The following is a 21,166-nucleotide window of genomic DNA, read 5'->3' on the forward strand; positions in this document are numbered from 1 at the left end:
AACTCGCCTTTGTTTTTATGTGTAGCAAAAACGTTCTTTTTATTTACGCCAAAGAGTAGAGGCTGGTCTGCATTCATGCGAGCGGGGAAGTTTAGAGTAACATAGCTCTAAATGAAACGCATTAGAGCTATGGACCAGAGCTAGTAGTCATAGCACTTCATGGTATATGCATAGTTTATATAGTTTCATTATATAGATATATTAAACAGAGAGGACTGGAGTCAATTGGGTTATATTATGTTTAACACTAATTTGAAGCTGTCAAAATCTGACAGACTTCTGGCGGCCATGGCCACGCCCACCTTTTGGTAACGCCCACTTTCGGTCACGCCGACAAAAAGGACCCCCCATGTCATTTTCCAGGCAGGCTCCACTGCCAGTTGCCCCTAGCAACGCAACGTCCTCATCATCATCAGGCTAATTATAGGGACAGGTCGAAATTTAAATGGGGGTACGGGTACGTACCGTCTACTGGAGGAAATGTATATGTGCCCTGATAAAATAACATTGGAATTAATTTACAGGCACTTTGATAAAATAATTACGGTATCGATGTGTCGGTGGGGTCCCAACAACATCCCGATTTTTATGTTTTATAAATTTGGACGAAATTATGGACGGGATTTCTACCATCTGCCTCACTGCCTTGTCACAACAACACACCAGTGTGGAGTCTGTGGACGGACGGACGGTAACAACAGGTATTTAATGACCACAGAAAATAAACAAAACTCCTCTAAAAACTTTAAACTGACAGATTTCTTTTAATTTTTTTATCTTTGACCAAGGGACTGATGCTAACGGAATTAGCGCTTTAGCATGGTCACAACAACACAGAGTAGACCATACAACAGTCTGTTCAAGCCAAATATAATGTCCCGTATAGTCAGTCAGATCATAATCACTGATCATTATACTCATTAGAACCCCCAAATGACTCGACATTATTTTGTCAACTTTATCATCATCATCATCATAACTAGTTGTTAAACATGAAAGGGTTTGATTTGTTGAAAATAGCCGATCTGCAAGCTTGTAGATTGCCTATTTCTGACCAGATGATGAAGGAAGGCTTTAATGTGGCAAAACGTTTGATGCTGTCAATACATGTTTGTCATCCATCTGGGTGTGTAAAGTGCTCAGTGTAACATGGATTATAGTCTTTATGCTGAAATGGAGAGATTGACCGCTCTTGTCTGTATTTGAGATGTATATATTTTTCTTCATCAGTGTCTGCTCCCAAAAGAGCTGATCTGTAATCTGCACTGTGTGACATAATTATTTCAAAACATTTTCCAAAAAAAAAAACATTCCCAAAAATAGCTAAACCTTTCATGAGTGCTTTGTGCAGTGCTTTGTTTGGCAGTAACTCATGAATACATGAAAGAAAAAGCTAAGAAATATTGCTCATTTAAGTCCAAGCTAGTATAGGCTATGAGTGGTTCTCAATGTTTACACACATGGACCCATGCCATGGGTCCATTTTGTTTTCATTTGAACACCCACATTTTTGTTGTCCTCATTGTGTGTGTCTGTGGCAAAAATTGAATTTGACAACAATGTCCACGACAAGCCACATGTTGATGACCCCTGATCCCTGGAGAATGTCTAATTTATATTTTGGGTCACGAGCTAAAACCATAGTTATAATAAATAATATATACTCTAAGGCTAAAACTTCTGGGAACCACTGTCCGTCCTACGTTTGTTTGCTAGACTCGCGCGCAGGCTCCTGGGTAATGGAGTTTGATTTCAAAATAAAAGCAAAGGCAACGCACAAGGGTTTATTTATTGTTTTTTATTCATTTATTCTATTTAATAATGGTCTAATTTATTATTTTGACTCTCCTATTCCACGTTAGTTTCAAACGAGACATAACGTCGCGACGCGTTGATGGTTTAATGGCAACACAACACTATACATTTGCAGATTCAGGTTTTTAGTAAAAATCTGAATGCACATTTGTACATCGATCATGTGTAAAAACCTTTTACACATGCACGCATGTTAAACTGTTTCTGTGCTTTGTGTGGTGTTAACGATAGCCTTACATTTTATTCCTTATAAATACTTTTAAAAACAAAAGGGGCCTGCAGTTTCCTTCAAATGAACTTTTATTTGAATGAATACATATTAAACCGGAAGAGCTCCACAGTACACGCGCGCGCGCGTCGACACGCGCACAAGCACACTCAGACACATGCACGCACGCACACACTGCTCCATTTAGCTTGCTTGCGGAATCTGTTGGCAGATTAGTGCTAGTAGGAGGACTCGACTCGGAGCGCCTGTCTGCATAATGCGATAATAACAACCGTTACAAGAACGACCGCATTTAGTTATAGCGTCACAATGGACCGTATATAGCCTTTTTTATTTTTATTTTTTATTTTAATGAAATCAAAAGGCCGGACTTTAATGTGTCAGCTAGGGAGGGAGCGATCGTCATCGTTTTCCAATGCAATGCATTGCCATTGGTGATTCTGGAGGAGTGTGCCAGTAGACTGCCAGTCAAAGGAAGCAAGGGGGAGTTGGTGGTTTGCGGTGTTTCTTTTTTGTAGGCAGCAGCAGTAGATTAAATCATCATCTGGCTGGCATGGACTGGTGGTGATAGCTGGCTGCTGCAACAACGCATCACTATGAGCTGATCACTATAGGCTTGCTTTAACATTCACTCTCTTTTTTTATCCAGACTATGCTGCTGAAAATGCCAGCGGTGCAGCCCTGCATCACAGCAGTGCATTGGCCGTCAGTGGCACACGGTTATTACAGGCCTATTATCTCTGCTATAATGTTGATGATACATTGCTATTTTTCGCGATCGGACGGCAGCATATGCATAGTATAGTGTGAGAAGAGGGGGTTACTTAAGTTGGGTTATTGTAGCCTGCTATATGCCGCGATGGGAGGGACGGTGTCATGCTGCATCTCGCCCCGAGAGAGCCCTTCATCTCCCCGGATCCACGGGAGGAAAGAGGTGGAGCTGGAGGAATGCCCCATCACCACCACGGAGGATGTGAGCGAGGATACTGGCACCTACCTGCAGCACATCAGCGACAGAGAGCTGCCTGATGGTGGGTGATGAATGATGATGATGATGATGATTCTACACAACCTAACATTTATATATAAATAAACCCAACGACCCCACCATCTGTAATAAGCAATTTTTATGAATGGTTCCTTGGGGTAATGTTTTACTCCCTTCTTTGTTACAAGGCCCCACCACACAGGGGGGGTTAAATGTGGTTACGTTTGTGCACTCTCTGAGTTACAAAGGGATAAATTAACACAATATATATGTTATATGATATATTTTATCAAATTAATAACCTACCAAATGAACCCATGTGTGGGTCCTAATTTGTAGCCTACTCACTCTCAGTTGCAAATTGATATGAACACTTAAGATTTCGCTGTATAGGCTATATCATATATCTTCTTACCAAGTTAAACGGATAGTCTATATCTTTACTCAATATATCTTGTATTGTGGTAGGCCTATACTGTAGATCTGGATTCTTCTGGAACTTAAATAACCGAACCTCATCTTTCAACAATCACTTATCTTCATACTGTGCCTTCCTTTTCAGTCAAGCTTGCAGCTATTTTATGTATGGCTGTAAATTGTCTACCTTTTTGTTCTTTGAAATCCGACTATGTATGCCGTGTCTATAATAATAACCATAATGTATGTGCTAGCACTGCCACGAGATGGATTAAGTTCCATATAAAGCACCATCCAGTCATAAATAATCCTCCAATAACCCTCAGGGAAGAGCATGGTAGTGGGAACGCTGGTCTGTAGCTCTTTTCCACTACAGCCACTAAGTGAGCCATTCTGTGCTGTGTCGAGTATTTCTCGGCTTCTGAATTTACTTCCATACAGTACAGTACACCATTAACGGCTAGAACCTGTGGATTTAGCCTACGTCATAGTATATGTCCCTCCTGCAGTGGTGATTATGGTTGTAATGGGAACATAAACAATTTAACAAACACCACAGGGTCTGACATTTTTCAGGTTATCGAAGGTTCTGCATGCGGGGTTACCCTTCATGGTTGAAAAGAGCCAATACAGAACCGCAGGGCAGGCTCATTTTATTTACTTTCTCTCCATCAGAACTGGCACAGGAGTCCAATCCGTCTGACCACCCCAGAGCCAGCACCCTTTTCCTGAACAAGTCCCAGACAGACGGTGAGTATTTCACGGGGGGAGATTGATTTAGGTTCCTTTATGCAGGGATTACGCAAGTCTGGGAAGGCTGAAACGTGAGAAAGGTGTGAAAAGATAGTGTGCGCGCACGTCCACCCAATTCAATGCCCAGGTCCAGTCAGGACAAACAAAGTCAGCCCACTGATAGAAAAATAGAACTTTTGTGTGTGCAGACAATTCTTTATTTAGAAAAGACAAAGGTGAAGATGGGAAAGTGAGGACGCAAATTGTGATTTTGCCGTCGTGATTAGGTGGAAGATGTGCCATTGGTTGAGCATCGCATAACGATTGTGCCACGGGTAGGGTTGCCACCTTTGAGATCTTGAAATAAGGGACACTCTTTACACCTGCCGCGGCCTTGCGGCGCAGGCGTGTGCGGCAAGGCCGGCAATACATTGAAACAATACGTTGAAGCAATAAGTTGAAGCAATACGTTGAAGCAATACGTTGAAGCAATAAGTTGAAGTTTGTATGCTATCCACAGCTTTTGAAGTAGAATTTTGTTTTCCAAATGAGCATAACAACATCAGCAGCCCATTAGAAAATATATGCCAGCGACCCCCATAAGAGAAGATGTTTCAACCCATTTAATTTCAAGTACCAGTTTGACATGCATTAGTATACGGACCCCCATTTAATGGCATTTCTATCTCTGGGACCCCCAATTCATATTGTAAAATCAATGTTAATTTAACTCTGATGATCCATTTGGTTCCATTTGTACACTCTCAGAGTTACAGACCTATATGGGTCCATTTGGTTCCAAACTATCATTTAGCTGGGGACCGCCTGGAACTCCCTCAAGGACCCCTGGGGGTCCCCGGACCTCACTTTGGGAACCACTGGTACTTTAGGTAGTGTGTGCCTCCCGCTAGAACAATTGTGCTGACTTTAATATTTCCTGTGTTTTGTTTTGTTCATTATTGTTAAATTCAGTGTTGACTGGCTATTTAGGAAAATAAGGAACAAACTGCGTTCCTTATAAGGGACGCATCATTTAATTCTCAAATAAGGGACGATTCTGTATTTTAAGGGACGGGTGGCAACCCTAGCCCACGAGGGGTGCTAGCCCCTCCTATGCCCACCTTCCCTGTTTGTGTAAACACAAACATTGGCTTCTGATTGGCTGATCACCCCATATCGATGATGTGATTGACTGAGAAAAGTACATATTGAAGATAAAGGGCAGAAAAGTGAAGAGGGAAAAGTGAGGACGCAAATTGTGATTATAGCCAGAATGATGTATGATATTATTAAGAGTGCCCCTCACTGGAGGCGTGTTCCCTCCTCCGCGTCATCAGTGCCTCTACCCTATAGGTGGGGTTGGCAAAAGGGCCTTTCTGTGTGGAGATGAAGGGCAAAGGAACTGGTCGGAATAACGTGTTCCTTCCACGCGCTACGTCCGGCTGGGGAAACTCTCCTGTCAGGTGAAAAGAAGCAGCTTGGACTCCTCATGCATAGAAGGAAACATGAGGTCATTCCGCTGCCTCCCCAGGTTGGCAGAGGAAGTGTAGTGCCCAGGATTACATTAGATAATTGACACTGGGTGAAAAGAAATGGGTTGCAAAATCTTGGGATAAAAATGTAAAGAAAAATCACACGGGTGTGATTATTTTTAAAGTAATGGGTAACATTATTGTCTCCACCAGGCCGAAGGCATGTGGGGAGAGTATGTTTTGCACTCCGTCCGTCCGTGTGTCCGTCCGTCCGTCCGTGTGTGTGTGTGTGTGTGTGTGTCCGTCTGTGAGCAGCTAATCTCGGCCACCGTTAACCCGGTCGATGCCAAATTTTGCACACACACTCCCTGGATGCCAACGATGAACCTCTGCCCCAAACTTTCCAGAACGGCCTGTTATAGCGCCACCAGGAGGCCGCTTTGTGCAAAACAAGTTTTTGCACAGTACACCTACAGATTTTGTCCAAACATCACGCAAATTGGTACACAGTCTCTCTAGAGCCATTCAACGAAACCGGTCTTTCACATTTCTCAGACTCCATCCTGATTGGTTAAGATTGGCTTCCAAATTTCACAGGAGTGCTCAGTTTCAAACAAAATGCTGCAAATCATGAACACATCGCGTGATTTCCGTGAAATTGTGCACCCACATTCCCACTAGGCCGAGGACGAAATGCCACATGAACAATTTCAACTCAGCCTCAAGGTGGCGCTATAACTGGCCGGAAAGTGTTTTTACCTCTAACTGCACGGATCTGTGGATACCTTTGTATGCCAACTCCCTAGAGGCCAAGGAAAAACCTTTGCCTGGAATTTTTCACATCTGCTCTTTATAGCGCCACCAGGAGGCCGACATATGTAAAACACATTTTCTATTATTACTCCTTCACATTTTCTCCAAATTTCACGCAAATCGCTATACACTATCTCCATAGTCATGTGATCAACACGGAGCGGCACCATTTCCCATCTTCCATCCTGATTGGCTAAGATTGGCTTCCAAAGCTCACACGATTCGTCCATTTCGAAAAAAGCCCACAAATCACAAACACAGTGTGCAATTTCCGTTAAATTATACACGCACATTTTCACTAGGCCGAGGACGACATGCCACAATTTATTCCTCAAAATCAGCCTCACGGTGGCGCTATAACAGGCCAATTCCTGTTTTTAGCTATAACTGCATCGATCTGTATACAACTTATGTATGCACACATGGAAAAACATTGTACCTGCATCCCTCCAACACGAACCTCCGGCCCAAATCTTCCTCAACAGCCTGTTATAGCGCCACCATGAGGCCACAACCTGACCTGCCCTGGTGGAGACCTGTGCCGATTGGCACTTTGTCTAGTTAGATATATTGTTCATACACATTAGATAGTGTTACATATTGTTCATACACATTAGATATAGTGTTACAAATCGTTCATACACATTAGATATAGTGTTACATATTGTTCATACACATTAGATACTAGTGTTACAAATCGTTCATACACATTAGATATAGTGTTAGATATTGTTCATACACTTACACATTAGATACTAGTGTTACACATCGTTCATACACATTAGATACTAGTGTTACAAATCGTTCATACACATTAGATATAGTGTTAGATATTGTTCATACACATTAGTATTGTTCATACACATTACAAATGTGTTCTTCTGCAGTTCCATGGCGTGATGGAGGTGCTAAATTTTATAGAACTGTTGCCGTACAAAGACCCAGTGTTGTTACCCATGTATGCTTCTTTGGAAGTTCTCTACTGGTTCCTCAGCTGAGTTTAGGCAATGCTAACCACTTTTATATGCACACACACACACACACACACACACACACACACACACACACACACACACACACACACACACACACACACACACACTTGTCTTTGTTCCCTATGCAGTACGCGAGAAGAGGAAAAGCAATTATCTGAATCATGTAAGTAGCTTCATGTGTAATTAATGTTATCTGACCGGACACAACCGGGCAAATTATTGTTTGTCTGTATCGGTGGTGGCATCATCATCATCATCATCTCTCCTCTACCAGATGTCCCCGGGACTCCTGACCAAAAAGTACAGCTCCTGTTCCACCATATTCCTTGATGATAGCACAGTCAGTCAACCTAACCTGAAGAGCACAGTCAAATGGTACGTAGTCTTTCTCCTCGTTACACCAATACTCCATTACAGCCACAAATGGACGTTGTTTGAATATTGCGGGCCATTATTTATGTGTGTGCGTGTGTGCGTGTGTGTGTGTGTGTGTGTGTGTGTGTGTGTGTGTGTGTGTGTGTGTGTGTGTGTGTGTGTGTGTGTGTGTGTGTGTGTGTGTGTGTGTGTGTGTGTGTGTGTGTGTGTGTGTGTGTGTGTTTCTTTGTCTTTCAGTGTCACACTGGCCATATATTACCACATAAAGAACAGGTACGGTATGTGTATCAATTGATTGATTGATTGATTGATTGATTTATTAACAGTTTGCAAATGATGTATAGAGCACTGACGTCAATATCGGTAGAGGGTAGAGAGGGTAGAGAAGTCCACGGGTTCATGTACTTTTTATTTGCATTGTAATCCCTATAGGGGAATTTTAGATCGTCTCATATAAGAACTGTGAAAAATAAACAAATCATCCAGGCCACTTCATAACCACTCATGTGGTTATGAAGAATCAACTGACTGAGAGAAAACGCTAATGTTACTGCTGCTGAATTGAATTAGTTACAATTTCGCTAGAAACAGACCGTATCAAATATGACGATATAAACGATACAGAGACACCTCCCCGACAATATCGCTGAGACAGATCGTTTACTTTTGGACCACAATTCACGACGATTTTAAGATGACCCCGTGTTAAGGCCTATTCATAGTCTGGATTTTCGGTGGTGAGGTGACCACCGCTCCGGTGGTGAGGTGACCACCGCTCCGGTGGTGAGGTGACCACCGCTCCGGTGGTGAGGTGACCACCGGAGCTGTAATAACGTGGAGCGGTGGTGAGTAAAAACAGAGAGAAGGGCTGGGGCGTTGGCGGTGTCTCGGTGACGTCATGTTGTAGTTCGGTGGTCACCTCACCACCGAAAATCCATACTATGAATAACGCTTTATTCTCCATAGAGAAAAACGTCCATAAACCAGGGGATGAGCGAGTGATGTCAGGACTTCGGCGCTCTATTGCATAGCATATTTGTATCATTGTCATAAGCTTAGCTAGCTAATAAAAATATGTGGGACTATACTGTCTTAGGCTTTACTTGAGCTGGTTGACTCAAATCAGGATTGTACCTATTTTTCTTCTTCTTCTGTTTTTAATCTCAATTATTTTACTTTAAACAGAGATTCAAACCGTTCTCTGGATATATTTGATGAGAAGATACATCCATTAACGGTGAGTTCTCTTGTGTACTGTACTGTACTGTGCAGGACTGGACTGGACTATAGAAATGCAAGCACCTTTCTTTATGTAATGATACATGTACGGTAGCCTATATGAGTATGACTACTATGTACAGAATGGCACACCAATTCACATTTATTTTATCTATCTAGATTGGAATCAGATTGGTTTCTGTCAAGTCTGAACAGCAAATTAAAAACAGATGGAAACACATTTTTGAGAATCAGATTTGAACCACATTCCTAGTTTGATTGATGGTCGTGTGTCACTCACCTAAAATGGCCGATCTAGAAGCTCACAATGCATCGCAATATATGACACATTGTGAGCATGTAATTCAGCTATTTTCGGTGAACGAGTCCTAAAGATAATTGTGTGCCAAACAAAACCTGCAGTCTATGTCAGTTTTGTAGTTCAGTAATTTCTTCTTCTTCTTCCTGAAATAATAATAATAAAAAAACAAATTTAGGAAACTAAAAATAAGGGGACCCATAACTATGTGTCCACGACCCACAAATGGGTCCCGATAAATGGGTCCCGATGCCGTGTTCTACCAGTGTTCTAACGGATCCCTCTGATAACTCTGCAGCGTGACAAGGTTCCAGATGACTACGATGTCATCGATCCGGAACACAAGCTCATCTACCGCTTTGTTCGGACTCTCTTCACCTCCGCCCAGCTCACTGCGGAGTGTGCCATCGTCACTCTGGTAGGGTCACCACCAAGTACATAGCGCACGACTCGGACTAAACTCTGGTAGGGTCACCACCAAGTACATAGCGCACGACTCGGACTAAACTCTGGTAGGGTCACCACCAAGTACATAGCACACGACTCGGACTACACTCTGGTAGGGTCACCACCAAGTACATAGCATCACTCTGGTATGGTCACCACCAAGTACATAGCACACGACTCTGTGCCATCGTCACTCTGGTAGGGTTACCACCAAGTACATAGCACACGACTCGGACTACACACTGGTAGGGTCACCACCAAGTACATAGCGCACGACTCGGACTAAACTCTGGTAGGGTCACCACCAAGTACATAGCACACGACTCTGGTAGGGTCACCACCAAGTACATAGCACACGACTCTGGTAGGGTCACCACCAAGTACATAGCACACGACTCTGGTAGGGTCACCACCAAGTACATAGCACACGACTCGGACTACAACGGTGTAAACGTCCTACTGTAATTTGATGAATTTTACATGCAGCCCAGTGATGCCTCCACATTCTTTCAACCCCTGCTGTTTGAGCTCCTAATTAGGCTAGGAGAATATATAAGAGAATTAATGTCTCCATGCTTCTGTATGTCTCTAATGAAGAAAAGCCATCCGTTGAGACATTAGTCATTAATACAATAACTTGATTTCATTATATCCTCTGTATTTTGCTCTCTGAACTTTCTCTTTGTTTCAAGATTGCCAGGTTCCTTGGGGACTGGTTTATTATATAAGTTTGCTTTCCCCCCCCCCTCCAGATTGCATAATTCCATGAAATAATCAAGGGATTCTGCTTAGAGCATACTGGGCTGTATTTTGTGTGTCTTAAGTACCAGGTCTTATTCCCTAACTTGAGTAAACTAAAGACCTGGAGGCGTGATCAATGCTCTTTGGCCACTCAGAATAGCCAAATGTTTTTATCATTTTATCATTCATCATGTTTGTTGCGCGCATGTGTGTGTAGGTGTACTTGGAGAGGCTGTTGACCTATGCAGAGTTGGACATCTGTCCCTGTAACTGGAAGCGCATCGTTCTCGGAGCCATCCTGCTGGCCTCCAAGGTCTGGGATGACCAGGCGGTGTGGAACGTTGACTACTGCCAGATCCTTAAAGACATTACTGTGGAGGACATGTGAGTGTCCCTCATCCAGGGTTTGATTTGTAAAATAATACATATATATTGTACAGGCTTACAACACTGTGAACTTGTAGATCTCTATTTAGGCTATTATTGAATAATAAAAAAAGGTAACATTTGACAAATGTTCAACAAAATTCAGCTGCCAGGATTAATGTGGTTAACGTATATTTTCAAATAAATTGTCATATTATCAAACATAATTATCAAACATATTAGACAGGCTACATCTTCCCAAAGCAAGTACATGCATTTAATTTAGTCTGCCCAGAAGCAGGGATAAAACCTATCCCATTTAATTTAGTCTGCCCAGAAGCAGGGATAAAACCTATCCCATTTAATTTAGTCTGCCCAGAAGCAGGGATAAAACCTATCCCATTTAATTTAGTCTGCCCAGAAGCAGGGATAAAACCTATCCCAACTGTCAATAGAAATGAAGGATTAGAGGGTATCAAAATCAGAGGCATGGACTTCCTCCGACATTCCATCTCGCACATGACCCTGCCCTTGTTCACCATGTGACCAAATGACCCTGCCCTTGTTCACCATGTGACCAAATGACCCTGCCCTTGTTCACCATGTGACCAAATTACCCTGCCCTTGTTCACCATGTGACCAAATGACCCTGCCCTTGTTCACCATGTGACCAAATGACCCTGCCCTTGTTCACCATGTGACCAAATAACCCTGCCCTTGTTCACCATGTGATGATGGTTGATGGTCAAATGACCCTGCCCTTGTTCACCATGTGATGATGGTTGCTTTTGACCCTGAGATTGAAACGGTTGTATTATTGAGTCCTGTAAAGAGAGACCTGCAGAGCAAATACCGGCAGGTGCAACAGCGTAGCAGAGTGATTAGAGTGGCAGTTCAAACCTGGATAGGAATGTTAAATACTTACGACGCAAATGCGTTTAGCTGGAGCCTGCACACTCATCCTACGTCACCCTGGGATGTGATCTCTGCCCCCCTGCTTCCTCAGGAATGAGATGGAGCGTCACTTCCTGGAGCTGCTCCAGTTTAACATCAACGTTCCGGCCAGCGTCTATGCCAAGTACTACTTTGACCTGCGCTCGCTGGCAGACGACAACAACCTCAGCTTCCCCTTGGAGCCGCTCAGCAACAAGCGGGCCCAGAAACTAGAGGCGAGTATATCTTCATGTCATTGACTGATACGTCAGCATAGTTTCAGGAGAATTTCTATGGCTGATATATGGCTGTTAACCACCACCAATACTAATGAATGTTTGCCTATTATTTATTCCCAGAATAGGGACGCTAGGGTTCATGATTCTGAGTATACATCATCATTTTTCATCATCATCATGGATTTCACAATGCCACACCACCAGACTTGTCGGTCCTTCATTGCCATCCCCAGTTCCTGCTTACTGATGCATGTGTCCCTAGCGATGACATCAGGGAACGACAGTTTTCTACCTCTGGTCTGCTTTAAGGCAGGACTCCAGAGAAGAAGGGACGATATATTGATCAGTCGATCAATATAGCCACGTTTTCCGTGTTTTGTTTTTCTAATCTGCTGGTTGCATTAAAAAAAGAAATCACCATCATTTCCCCTTAGGAACACTTTTTGAAGCTTCAAATTGCCATTTCTTTTGACAGTTTAAGCACATAATGATTAACAGAATATTGTCTGGACTAAAATTCTATTGAACCTTCAGCCAGTGCTGTTTTATTTCGTTAAAGAAGAAAAACAAAACAAGTTGCTTCCGTGATGTGCTGCTTAGATCAGATCTGAAGTATTTTAACAAGCCAGCTGTTGGATTTAGGCATTTATAAACAACCAGCTGCCTCGTAGGAAGGAAAGGGAAAGGAAAAATGCTTGTGTATTATAAGGTGTATTTCAACCTTTGACTGAATATTTGAGCGATTGAGTGAACCATTAGTGTTGTACAGCCTGTGTAGAAACAGCAGGGAGCGATTCGATGACTTTCCCAATTATAAATACGATCACATGGAATAATTATACTGTACTATAAGACTCACATTCCTAATTTATGCTCCGTCAGTCGCATGGTGCCATGGCAAACCGAAAATAGCAGATCAGGAATACGCATAAAGATCATATATATTCAGTCTTATGTCAAAGCCCAAATCGTCTCTGTCGGGTCATGGATACGCCATTATGTCCAAAACTGTTACTTTTCAGGATTCAAATAAAAAAAATAGCGAAAGTAGCAGATCTACAAGCTTCACGCAGCGTTTCGAGCTTGTAGATCTGCAAATTTTGATTCCTTCTTTTGATGCGGTAGTATGATCACGTACAAAACCCCCCACAAAAACTCAAAATATAGTAGATATGAGGTTTCTGCCCGACAGCAACAAAATCAGACTTAATCCAGAGAACTAGACACATATGGGCTGTATTTTGCGTGTCTAAAGTACCAGGTCTTATTCCCTAACTTGAGTAAACTAAAGACCTGGAGGCGTGATCAATGCCATTTGGCTATTCTGAGTGGCCAAAGAGCATTGATCACGCCTCCAGGTCTTTAGTTTACTCAAGTTAGGGAATAAGACCTGGTACTTAAGACACGCAAAATACAGCCCTATAGTGGCAAGGGGGTTCAGTGTCTGGCTGAAGCATCTGTTTCACGTACGTCATCGTCATCTATTCCAGCAACAGGACGGTCTGAATCACAAGTCAGACCTGACATGTCCACATGTTGCATGTTACATGCCAAACCTGTAATTGGCTGGGCTGCTGTAGCAGAAGTCTCTTGTTTATCTACGTAGGTCCGTACTTTGGTCAGTTCGTGTCGATCAAGCTTAACCATGTTTCGTGTCAATCAATCTTAACTATATGTTTCAATTATTGTACACCAAAAGTTAGATATCTAGCTAATCATCTGGCTACTGCAGGACATGGTTCTTGATGTATTGACCATTGGGAAGACTAACCATGTTGCTATAATACACTATAATATGACAGCAGTGTTCCTGGGGCTCTGGACCCTGCGGGGGACCCCCCGGGGACCCCCACACGGTACAGTTGCACCGCTCACTTCACACAGGTGTGATTTTGTAATTTCTTCAACTGTAGTGTGTATATGATGATTTCCATAGAAGTGTATATTTGTATGTCTTTAAATGTTCTGATGAATTGAAAATGGAGGACGCTGATGTAAACAAGTGCTTTTTCTGGTATATCCTTGTGGCAGATTTTGTATTGATCTGTGCTGATCGTTTGAACGGTACCCGTTTCTGCAAACCGTGAATAAAATGTCAAATCAATCGATCGATCGATGTTTTTCAGGCCATCTCCAGGCTCTGCGAGGACAAGTACAAGGACCTGGGTAAATCAGCCATGAGGAGGTCCCTCAGCGCCGACAACCTGGTGGGCATCAGAAGTACCCACGCCGTGCTGTCTTGAATCCCGCCGCTGCCACGATCCTACGTCAGGATACGTCCACCTGAACCGACGCGGGCAGACAGCAGAGCCGAGATGCACATGAAAGCACCCGTGTCAGGATGTGACGTCGCACTCGGGCGCACACAGTCCTTGAAATGCGGGGTGTTTTTAAAAAGAAAAAAGAGAAGGAAAAAAAAACAGGGTCATTTGAAGATCAGCCGTTTAAAAAAAAAAGTTTTATTCCAAAACACTATCCCTCGAAAAGCGCTAAAGAAAAAATGGTAAAAGACTCGGTATATAAAAGTATTGATTTTGTCAACAAAGGGACTTGTGTTACTATCATTTTTTAAAGCGCGCTATCACTTGTTTATTTTATTCTCATGACAGTCAGTATGAATAATCTCATGAGGTTGGGTGTCACATGAATTGGATTTTCTTTTTCTTCGGGTGTCTCATTTGGGAATTACACTCTTCCGGTTCAACATATGGACACGCTCTCTGGACTGTTGAGCTTCCAAAGGGGGGTGGGGGGAGCAGGGGGGTCTAAGAACTACCCTGTGGTGTAGTTCCAACCATGGACAGAGAGTATAGGCTCTTGTCTTTGCTTACTGTGTAGGCCCCTATAGCTGTGAAATGTGATGGGATTTCATTTAATTGAAATAAATTTCATTTGCTGTACTTTAAGTAATTGCTAATTAGAGACATGTGTCATGTGGGCAAAGTGTGTCTTGTCTTGTTCTGTTTGTGCGTACGCACTCAGTATACACAGAATAGCTATGTCACGATCCACACTGTACCTCTCACAGTTTGAAAACGACGTTAACTTGTATTCTCTACATTTTCTCATACATATGGCTGTATGGAATGTAACGGCTAACAATAAGCTATCTTGGCTCTCACCTGTCATACCAATGTATGTATGTATTGGAAAAAGCATGTGCTTTTTAGTGTTTCACTTGCTGTGGTAAAGGCACCACAAGGGGGCAGGCAAAAAAAAAGAAAAATGAACATCCGTAGGAGCCTCATTCATAAACATTTAAAGTTTCTTACATTTGTTCTCACCAGTCACTCGTTAATAAAAAAATAACGTCTTCCTATTAAGCAAATCATACACAGCCATAATAAATGTATACCTGTGCTTTGCAAGGGACGACATGAATGAACAAAATAATGCAGAACATTAGTCAGCAAAGCAGAGGTTTGATGAGCCACACTTATACTCTGAGGCCAGAGCTAGCTGCTGTCCCTGGATGAAGTAGATGATCACAGCATTTGTTTTGTGGTCCTTATGTCCTAAAAATGTAAGTTTAAAAACAGAACCCATGCTCTTCTCTTGGTCTGACTATAGGGTCTGTTCACGAAATGTACATGGCCAGGCATGGATGCCACACAGCTTGGCGTCGGACAAAGAAAATACCAAGTTAAGCCTCAGCTGCCTGCATGGGAGAGGAGGAGAGAGAACTGTGGATGTCAAATTGTTTTATCACTTTACCTGAGATCAGATTCATACGAGGTTTCCGCCGGACACACACTGGTCTGATGAACCCATTCTGACCTGAGATCAGATTCTAGAAATGTCAGTCGTTCTTCGATTTTTCAAAAAATAGCAGACCTACAAGCTCGTATCGCGCCACTCGGTGGCGCGATATGAGCTTGTAGATCTGCTATTTTTCAATAGCTAAAGGATATCATGATGCCGACACCAAAATGGGTGCCCGGTCAGAATGGGTTATGGAAAGGTGCTATTAGATAGCCACACATATCAAGTATGATTGGTCTTGCTTCTTGTGGGTCCAACAAAGCATATATGGACCTCTTCCGGTGGCTTGTCAAGTAGTGCTGAAGGAATGTCAGCCATTTTAAACACAAATGTATTGGTTATGTGCACAAAGTTCAAATAGTTACTGTCCTGAATGCGTTTTGGTTTTTAGCAAAAATAAACCTCTATAATGAAATAGAACGCAGAATGAAAAGGAAAGCCTAATAAAGAAAGAACAAAGAAGGATATTCAGTTTGGGGTTTCCGTGGATGCTGTGTAACATTTTTACAAAATATAAAGGTTATTGTCTTCCTCAGCAGTGGTACTTTCTGAGTAGGCTAAGTAAGTAAGCTATAAGTAAGTAACTAAGTAGGCTACATTTACTTAAGTAGGCCTACTGTACTGTACAATTTTGAGGTACTGTATTTGTGCTTTACTTAAATATGTTTTACTTCTACTCTACTACACTTGGATCAAATTGTAGGCCTACTTTTATTCCACTATAATTATTTGAAAACTGTAGTTACTTAATTACTTACTTACTTAAAGGACAACTTTAGTTTTTTTCAACCAAGGTTCATGTTTTAGGTTGTTATTAGAGAAACTAAAAGGTGAGTGTTCATTTTCTTTCATTTGCTGCTTTCTTTCGTTTTGGGGATTTTAGCAGTTTTTGACAGGGGGGCGGGGGCATTCGAGCATGGGGCTAAATATGTATTTTTTTACAAAATATTATGGCGATTTATTATTTTATTATTTACTATAGTCCTAATAAACCCCAAGAAATTACATCTGGCCACAAAAGATCACAGGATCTATTGAATGTGACAAACTGACATATTGAGCCTATACACACAGTAGGCTATAAGCCTTCCCCCAGTAGGCTACCTTCACATTCAGTAGATCATGTGATCTTCTGTGGCCAGATGTAATTTCCTGGGGTTTATTAGGACTATAGCAAATAATACAAAAATTTATCACCGTCAAATTTGGTAAAAAAATACATATTTAGCCCCATGCTCGAATGCCCCCGCCCCCCTGTCAAAAACTGCTAAAATCCCCAAAATGAAAGAAAGCAGCAAATGAAAGAAAATTAACACTCACCTTTTAGTTTCTCTAATAACAACCTAAAATATGAACCTTGGTTGAAAAAAACTAAAGTTTTCCTTTAAACTTTTTCATGGATTTCATAGACTTGTTTGATCATACACCCATCGACTAATCTAATATACGGCAACCTTCCCCGTGTTTCTTCACTAGTCCACCCATCGACTACAGTACACTAATATTTCTAATATACGCCAACCTTCCCCGTGTTTCTTCACTAGTCCACCCATCGACTACAGTAGGCCTACACTAATATTTCTAATATACGGCAACCTTCCCCGTGTTTCTTCACTAGTCCACCCATCGACTACAGTACACTAATATTTCTAATATACGCCAACCTTCCCCGTGTTTCTTCACTAGTCCGATCCAGAAGAACACAGTTTTCCGGCCACTGCTACAGAGCTGACAATGAGGTTTAGACTTTAATATATTAGTGCCCCTCACTTCACAAGTTCACACAGGTGTGATTTTTTAAATAGTAATGTTAATGATATTGGACAGTACTCTCTGATAGATGGTAGATAGCAGCTGAGCCTGACTTGGTAGAAACATAAAAATAAATAAATGCTATACCGGTGTATATATACTTTTTGACAGTAAAATAGAAAGGCTATTTTAAACAATATTATAGACCATCAAGACATCAACATTTCGAGTAGGCCTACATTTCCATCAGATATAGCATATAAATAAATAAATCGATTAAATAGATGTCTGTCTTCTGGCAGAATGCAATTGTTGTCCAGCAGGGGGAGTGGTTACACAGGGAGAACCACGTACAACAACAAGAAAAACAAATCAAATAAATCAAACGGGCTATACAAGTTCAAAGAGAACTATAGCCTACTCCAATTATTACTCAATGATACTGTATATGCTGCTGACTGTAAGTCAGTGAGTCATTTATCTACAAATAATCACCCAGGGTGTCTTTCTTTCTTCAAACAGTGCAGGGCGCGTTCGGAAATAGCGCACTGTGCAATGCAAACTAATAAGCCAGTGCGCTCCGGTGCGGTCTTTCCGAACGCGCCCAGTAGATTTTCCCTCCTTGCTCATTAGACAGGTAGCCTGTTTGATTGAGTTCAGCTGTGGAGAACATCCGCCCATGGTTGGACAGTGGACTGACTGACACACCACAATAAAGACAAATTAGCCTACACTACGCTTCAGGTAGGGACGTTTTAAGTTAGGAAATGTTATTAAAAATGACCCATACTACTTTTTAGGTGATATGATAGACCTAATAATAACCACCTCTCGTAGGTTTTAAGGATATATGCGTCGCCATTTAGACCTCTTAGCAATACATAGAAGTTTTTAGCTGATAAGCTAACGCAAGTGGAATTGCTTTGGAACTTCCCAAAGTTTTCCATGTCTGTCAAGGACCCCCAAAATGACACTCATTAGTCCGCGGACCCATTTAAATGATAGTTTGGTGGGGAGTCGGGACCCCCTGGAACTGCCTCAAGGACCCCTGGGGGTCCCAGCCCGGAGTCCGGACTACCACTTTGTCAAAGCAATATTTCCCTTTTCACTTGGTTTCAAAATGGTTTGACAGACATGCAGACTTTTGTAAATTCGCCATAGTTTTGCCGCAAAGGCTAATGTTGGCTTCCTTCCATTATAGTCCCCTGGGTAGTTATTAGAAATAAGATAATATATCAATAGCTAAAGTATGACAATGTTTAAAACACCAAAAAGGGTTCCCGCCCAAAATGGAGGCAGCAGGCTTGTATATTCTTATGACAGTGGTATCCAAAGTGGGGTACTTGGACCCCCAGGGGTCCTTGAGGGAGTTCCAGGGGGTCCCCAGCTAAATGATAATTAGGAACCATATGGACCCTTATGGGTCTGTAACTCGGGAGAGTGTACACATGGAACCAAATGGACCCGTCAGAGTTAAATTAACATTGATTTTTACAATATAAATTGGGAGGTCCCAGAGATAGAAAGTCCATTAAATGTGGGACCATAGCCTAATTCCGGTGAGGTCACACCTGGGGGTCCTTGAAATGAAAATGGTTGAGAATCACTGCTAGAGACGTGGAAATCTTCTCCTATGGGGGGTCCCTGGCATATATTTTCTAATGGGGGTCCGCAGACTAAAGATTTGGGGGTCCTTGACATGAAAAAGTCTGGGAACCACTGGCTTTATGATGCTTTATGCCCACCACAGGGCTCTGATGACACTTGATGGCATGTTATGGATTTTATATAAGATAAAAAAAAACAATAACTTGAACTGCATTATGTCGAGTGCCTACGTGCTTGTTGCACCCAAGTATGGTCTACTAGTGCGCAAGCAGAGCAGTGACGTAATAAAGATATGTTTCAGTGTCGGGTGCAGGATTAACCCATTTTGACCTGGGAACGATTCTATAAATGTCATCTAAATCCTGACCGTTTTCTGAAAAAGCTATGTTTCTATGTCATTCGTTCTTCGATTTTTCAAAAATAGCAGACCTACAAGCTCGTAGCGCGCCACGGTGGCGTGCTATGAGCTTGTAGATCTGCTATTTTTCAATAGCTAAAGCATAACATAATGCTTACACCAAAAGGGGTTCCCGCCCAAAATGGGAAATGCCTCTATGTACTGTATATGTAATGTAATAATGTTTTTTGCATTTTTTATAGCACTTTTCTATGCAATGGTCCATACATTGGGAGGTGAAGCGGCGAAGAGTCGACGCCAGCATCCCACATTCACACACCGACGGTTCAGAGTCTTGCCCAAGGACACTTCGACATGTGGAACAGGAGGTGGAGCCGGGATTCGAACCGCCGACCCACGGATCATTGGACAACCAACCTGCTTCTACCTCCTGAGCGACAGCCGCCCCATGAAGTTTGAAGGTTGGTTTATGAATGAACGGCATCTGAAATACAGTAACAGAAATACATTCAGGGATATTAGGACAAAGTAAAGACAAATGAATGAATACAGCTGGGTTTATACTCAATTGGCCTCAATGGCCTGTATGAATCCCGCTGTATTATAGCATACCGTATTACCCATGCAAATCATAGTAAAACAATCACAGCTGCACAAAGCACCCTTCAAAATCCAATAACATTTGATTTAACCCATTTAGACCTGAGAAAAGATTCTACAAATGCCTTCTAAATCACGACAGTTTTCTGAAAAACCCAAGTCGTTCTCAAACGTTTTCATGTCAAGGACCCCTTTACTTGTAACGTCTGTGGTAAAGGCGGTACACACAGTAGTGAACTAAAAACAGTACAGGGTTGTGTAGCGTATCCCTTATACGCCTTCCTCTGCGTATAAGGGATTGTGCTACATTTCCATCTTTTAAATTCATTCTGAAAAAACCTTTAAAACCAAAGCTGCAACCATTCATGATTATTTTAGGTGTATTTCTTTTTTTATGCTGTGTTCCCTATGTAATGTTATGTAAATGTATTCCACTGTTTTGTGTTTCTTGTGAGGACTGCGGATGGAAATTAGCAACTGTGCTTTATCCGGTTTATTTACGTCCATGTGACGTCCATTAATATGCATTGTCCTGTCCAAATAAACAAATAAAGTAAAGAATTATCTGTATTTGGCTGCCGACCCCCATCTGAAAACTAATTTCGCGGCACAGAGTGGCGCGCTACGAGCTTGTAGGTCTGTTATTTTTTTAAAGTTGTGAAAATGTGGTGCAAATCTTTGAATATATATTTCAGAGCGAACATTTTTAACTAAAATATTAGCTTCTGGGAGGTCTGGGGGAACAACATATTTTGAGATGGGGGTCCGTGGCCCAATAGAGATAAAAAAAAATACTAAAACAGTCTGTAACAAGCTAAAAACCAGCACGTTTTATTGAAACTGTTCTTTTGAAACTGTGTTGCCTTATTGTAAACTTGCTTGCTGTGGTGGTTATTCATATTATTTATTGACATGTCACTTATTGGTGTTAGTGAATCAACTGCCCAGTCAGCATCAGTCAAGTGATGTGACGACTGGGATAAAAGG

General features: G+C 42.0%; 2 protein-coding genes across 3 annotated transcripts in view; both read left to right on the plus strand.

Moving 5' to 3' along the window:
* The window catches only part of wbp4 (WW domain binding protein 4), a 186,153-nt gene that overhangs the window by 47,295 nt on the left and 117,692 nt on the right, over positions 1 to 21,166 (plus strand). The window lies entirely within an intron of this gene.
* Positions 601 to 14,821, plus strand: LOC310854103 (cyclin-Y-like protein 1). 2 transcript variants are annotated; one of them, XM_083758615.1, is made up of 10 exons: positions 601 to 701; positions 4,125 to 4,199; positions 7,590 to 7,624; positions 7,736 to 7,836; positions 8,074 to 8,109; positions 9,022 to 9,073; positions 9,672 to 9,791; positions 10,779 to 10,945; positions 11,934 to 12,096; positions 14,226 to 14,821. In XM_083758615.1, exons 1-10 carry the CDS (start codon positions 614 to 616, stop codon positions 14,340 to 14,342), a joined length of 954 nt encoding a protein of 317 aa, XP_083614741.1. In that variant the 5' UTR covers positions 601 to 613; the 3' UTR covers positions 14,343 to 14,821. The 2 variants fall into 2 exon arrangements, with proteins under 2 accessions (XP_083614741.1, XP_083614740.1); XM_083758614.1 differs by lacking the exon at positions 601 to 701 and adding an exon at positions 2,205 to 3,075.

This window comes from Protomyctophum parallelum (assembly GCF_964188405.1).
Source record: "Protomyctophum parallelum genome assembly, chromosome: 23".
NCBI classification, from domain to species: Eukaryota; Metazoa; Chordata; class Actinopteri; order Myctophiformes; family Myctophidae; genus Protomyctophum; species Protomyctophum parallelum.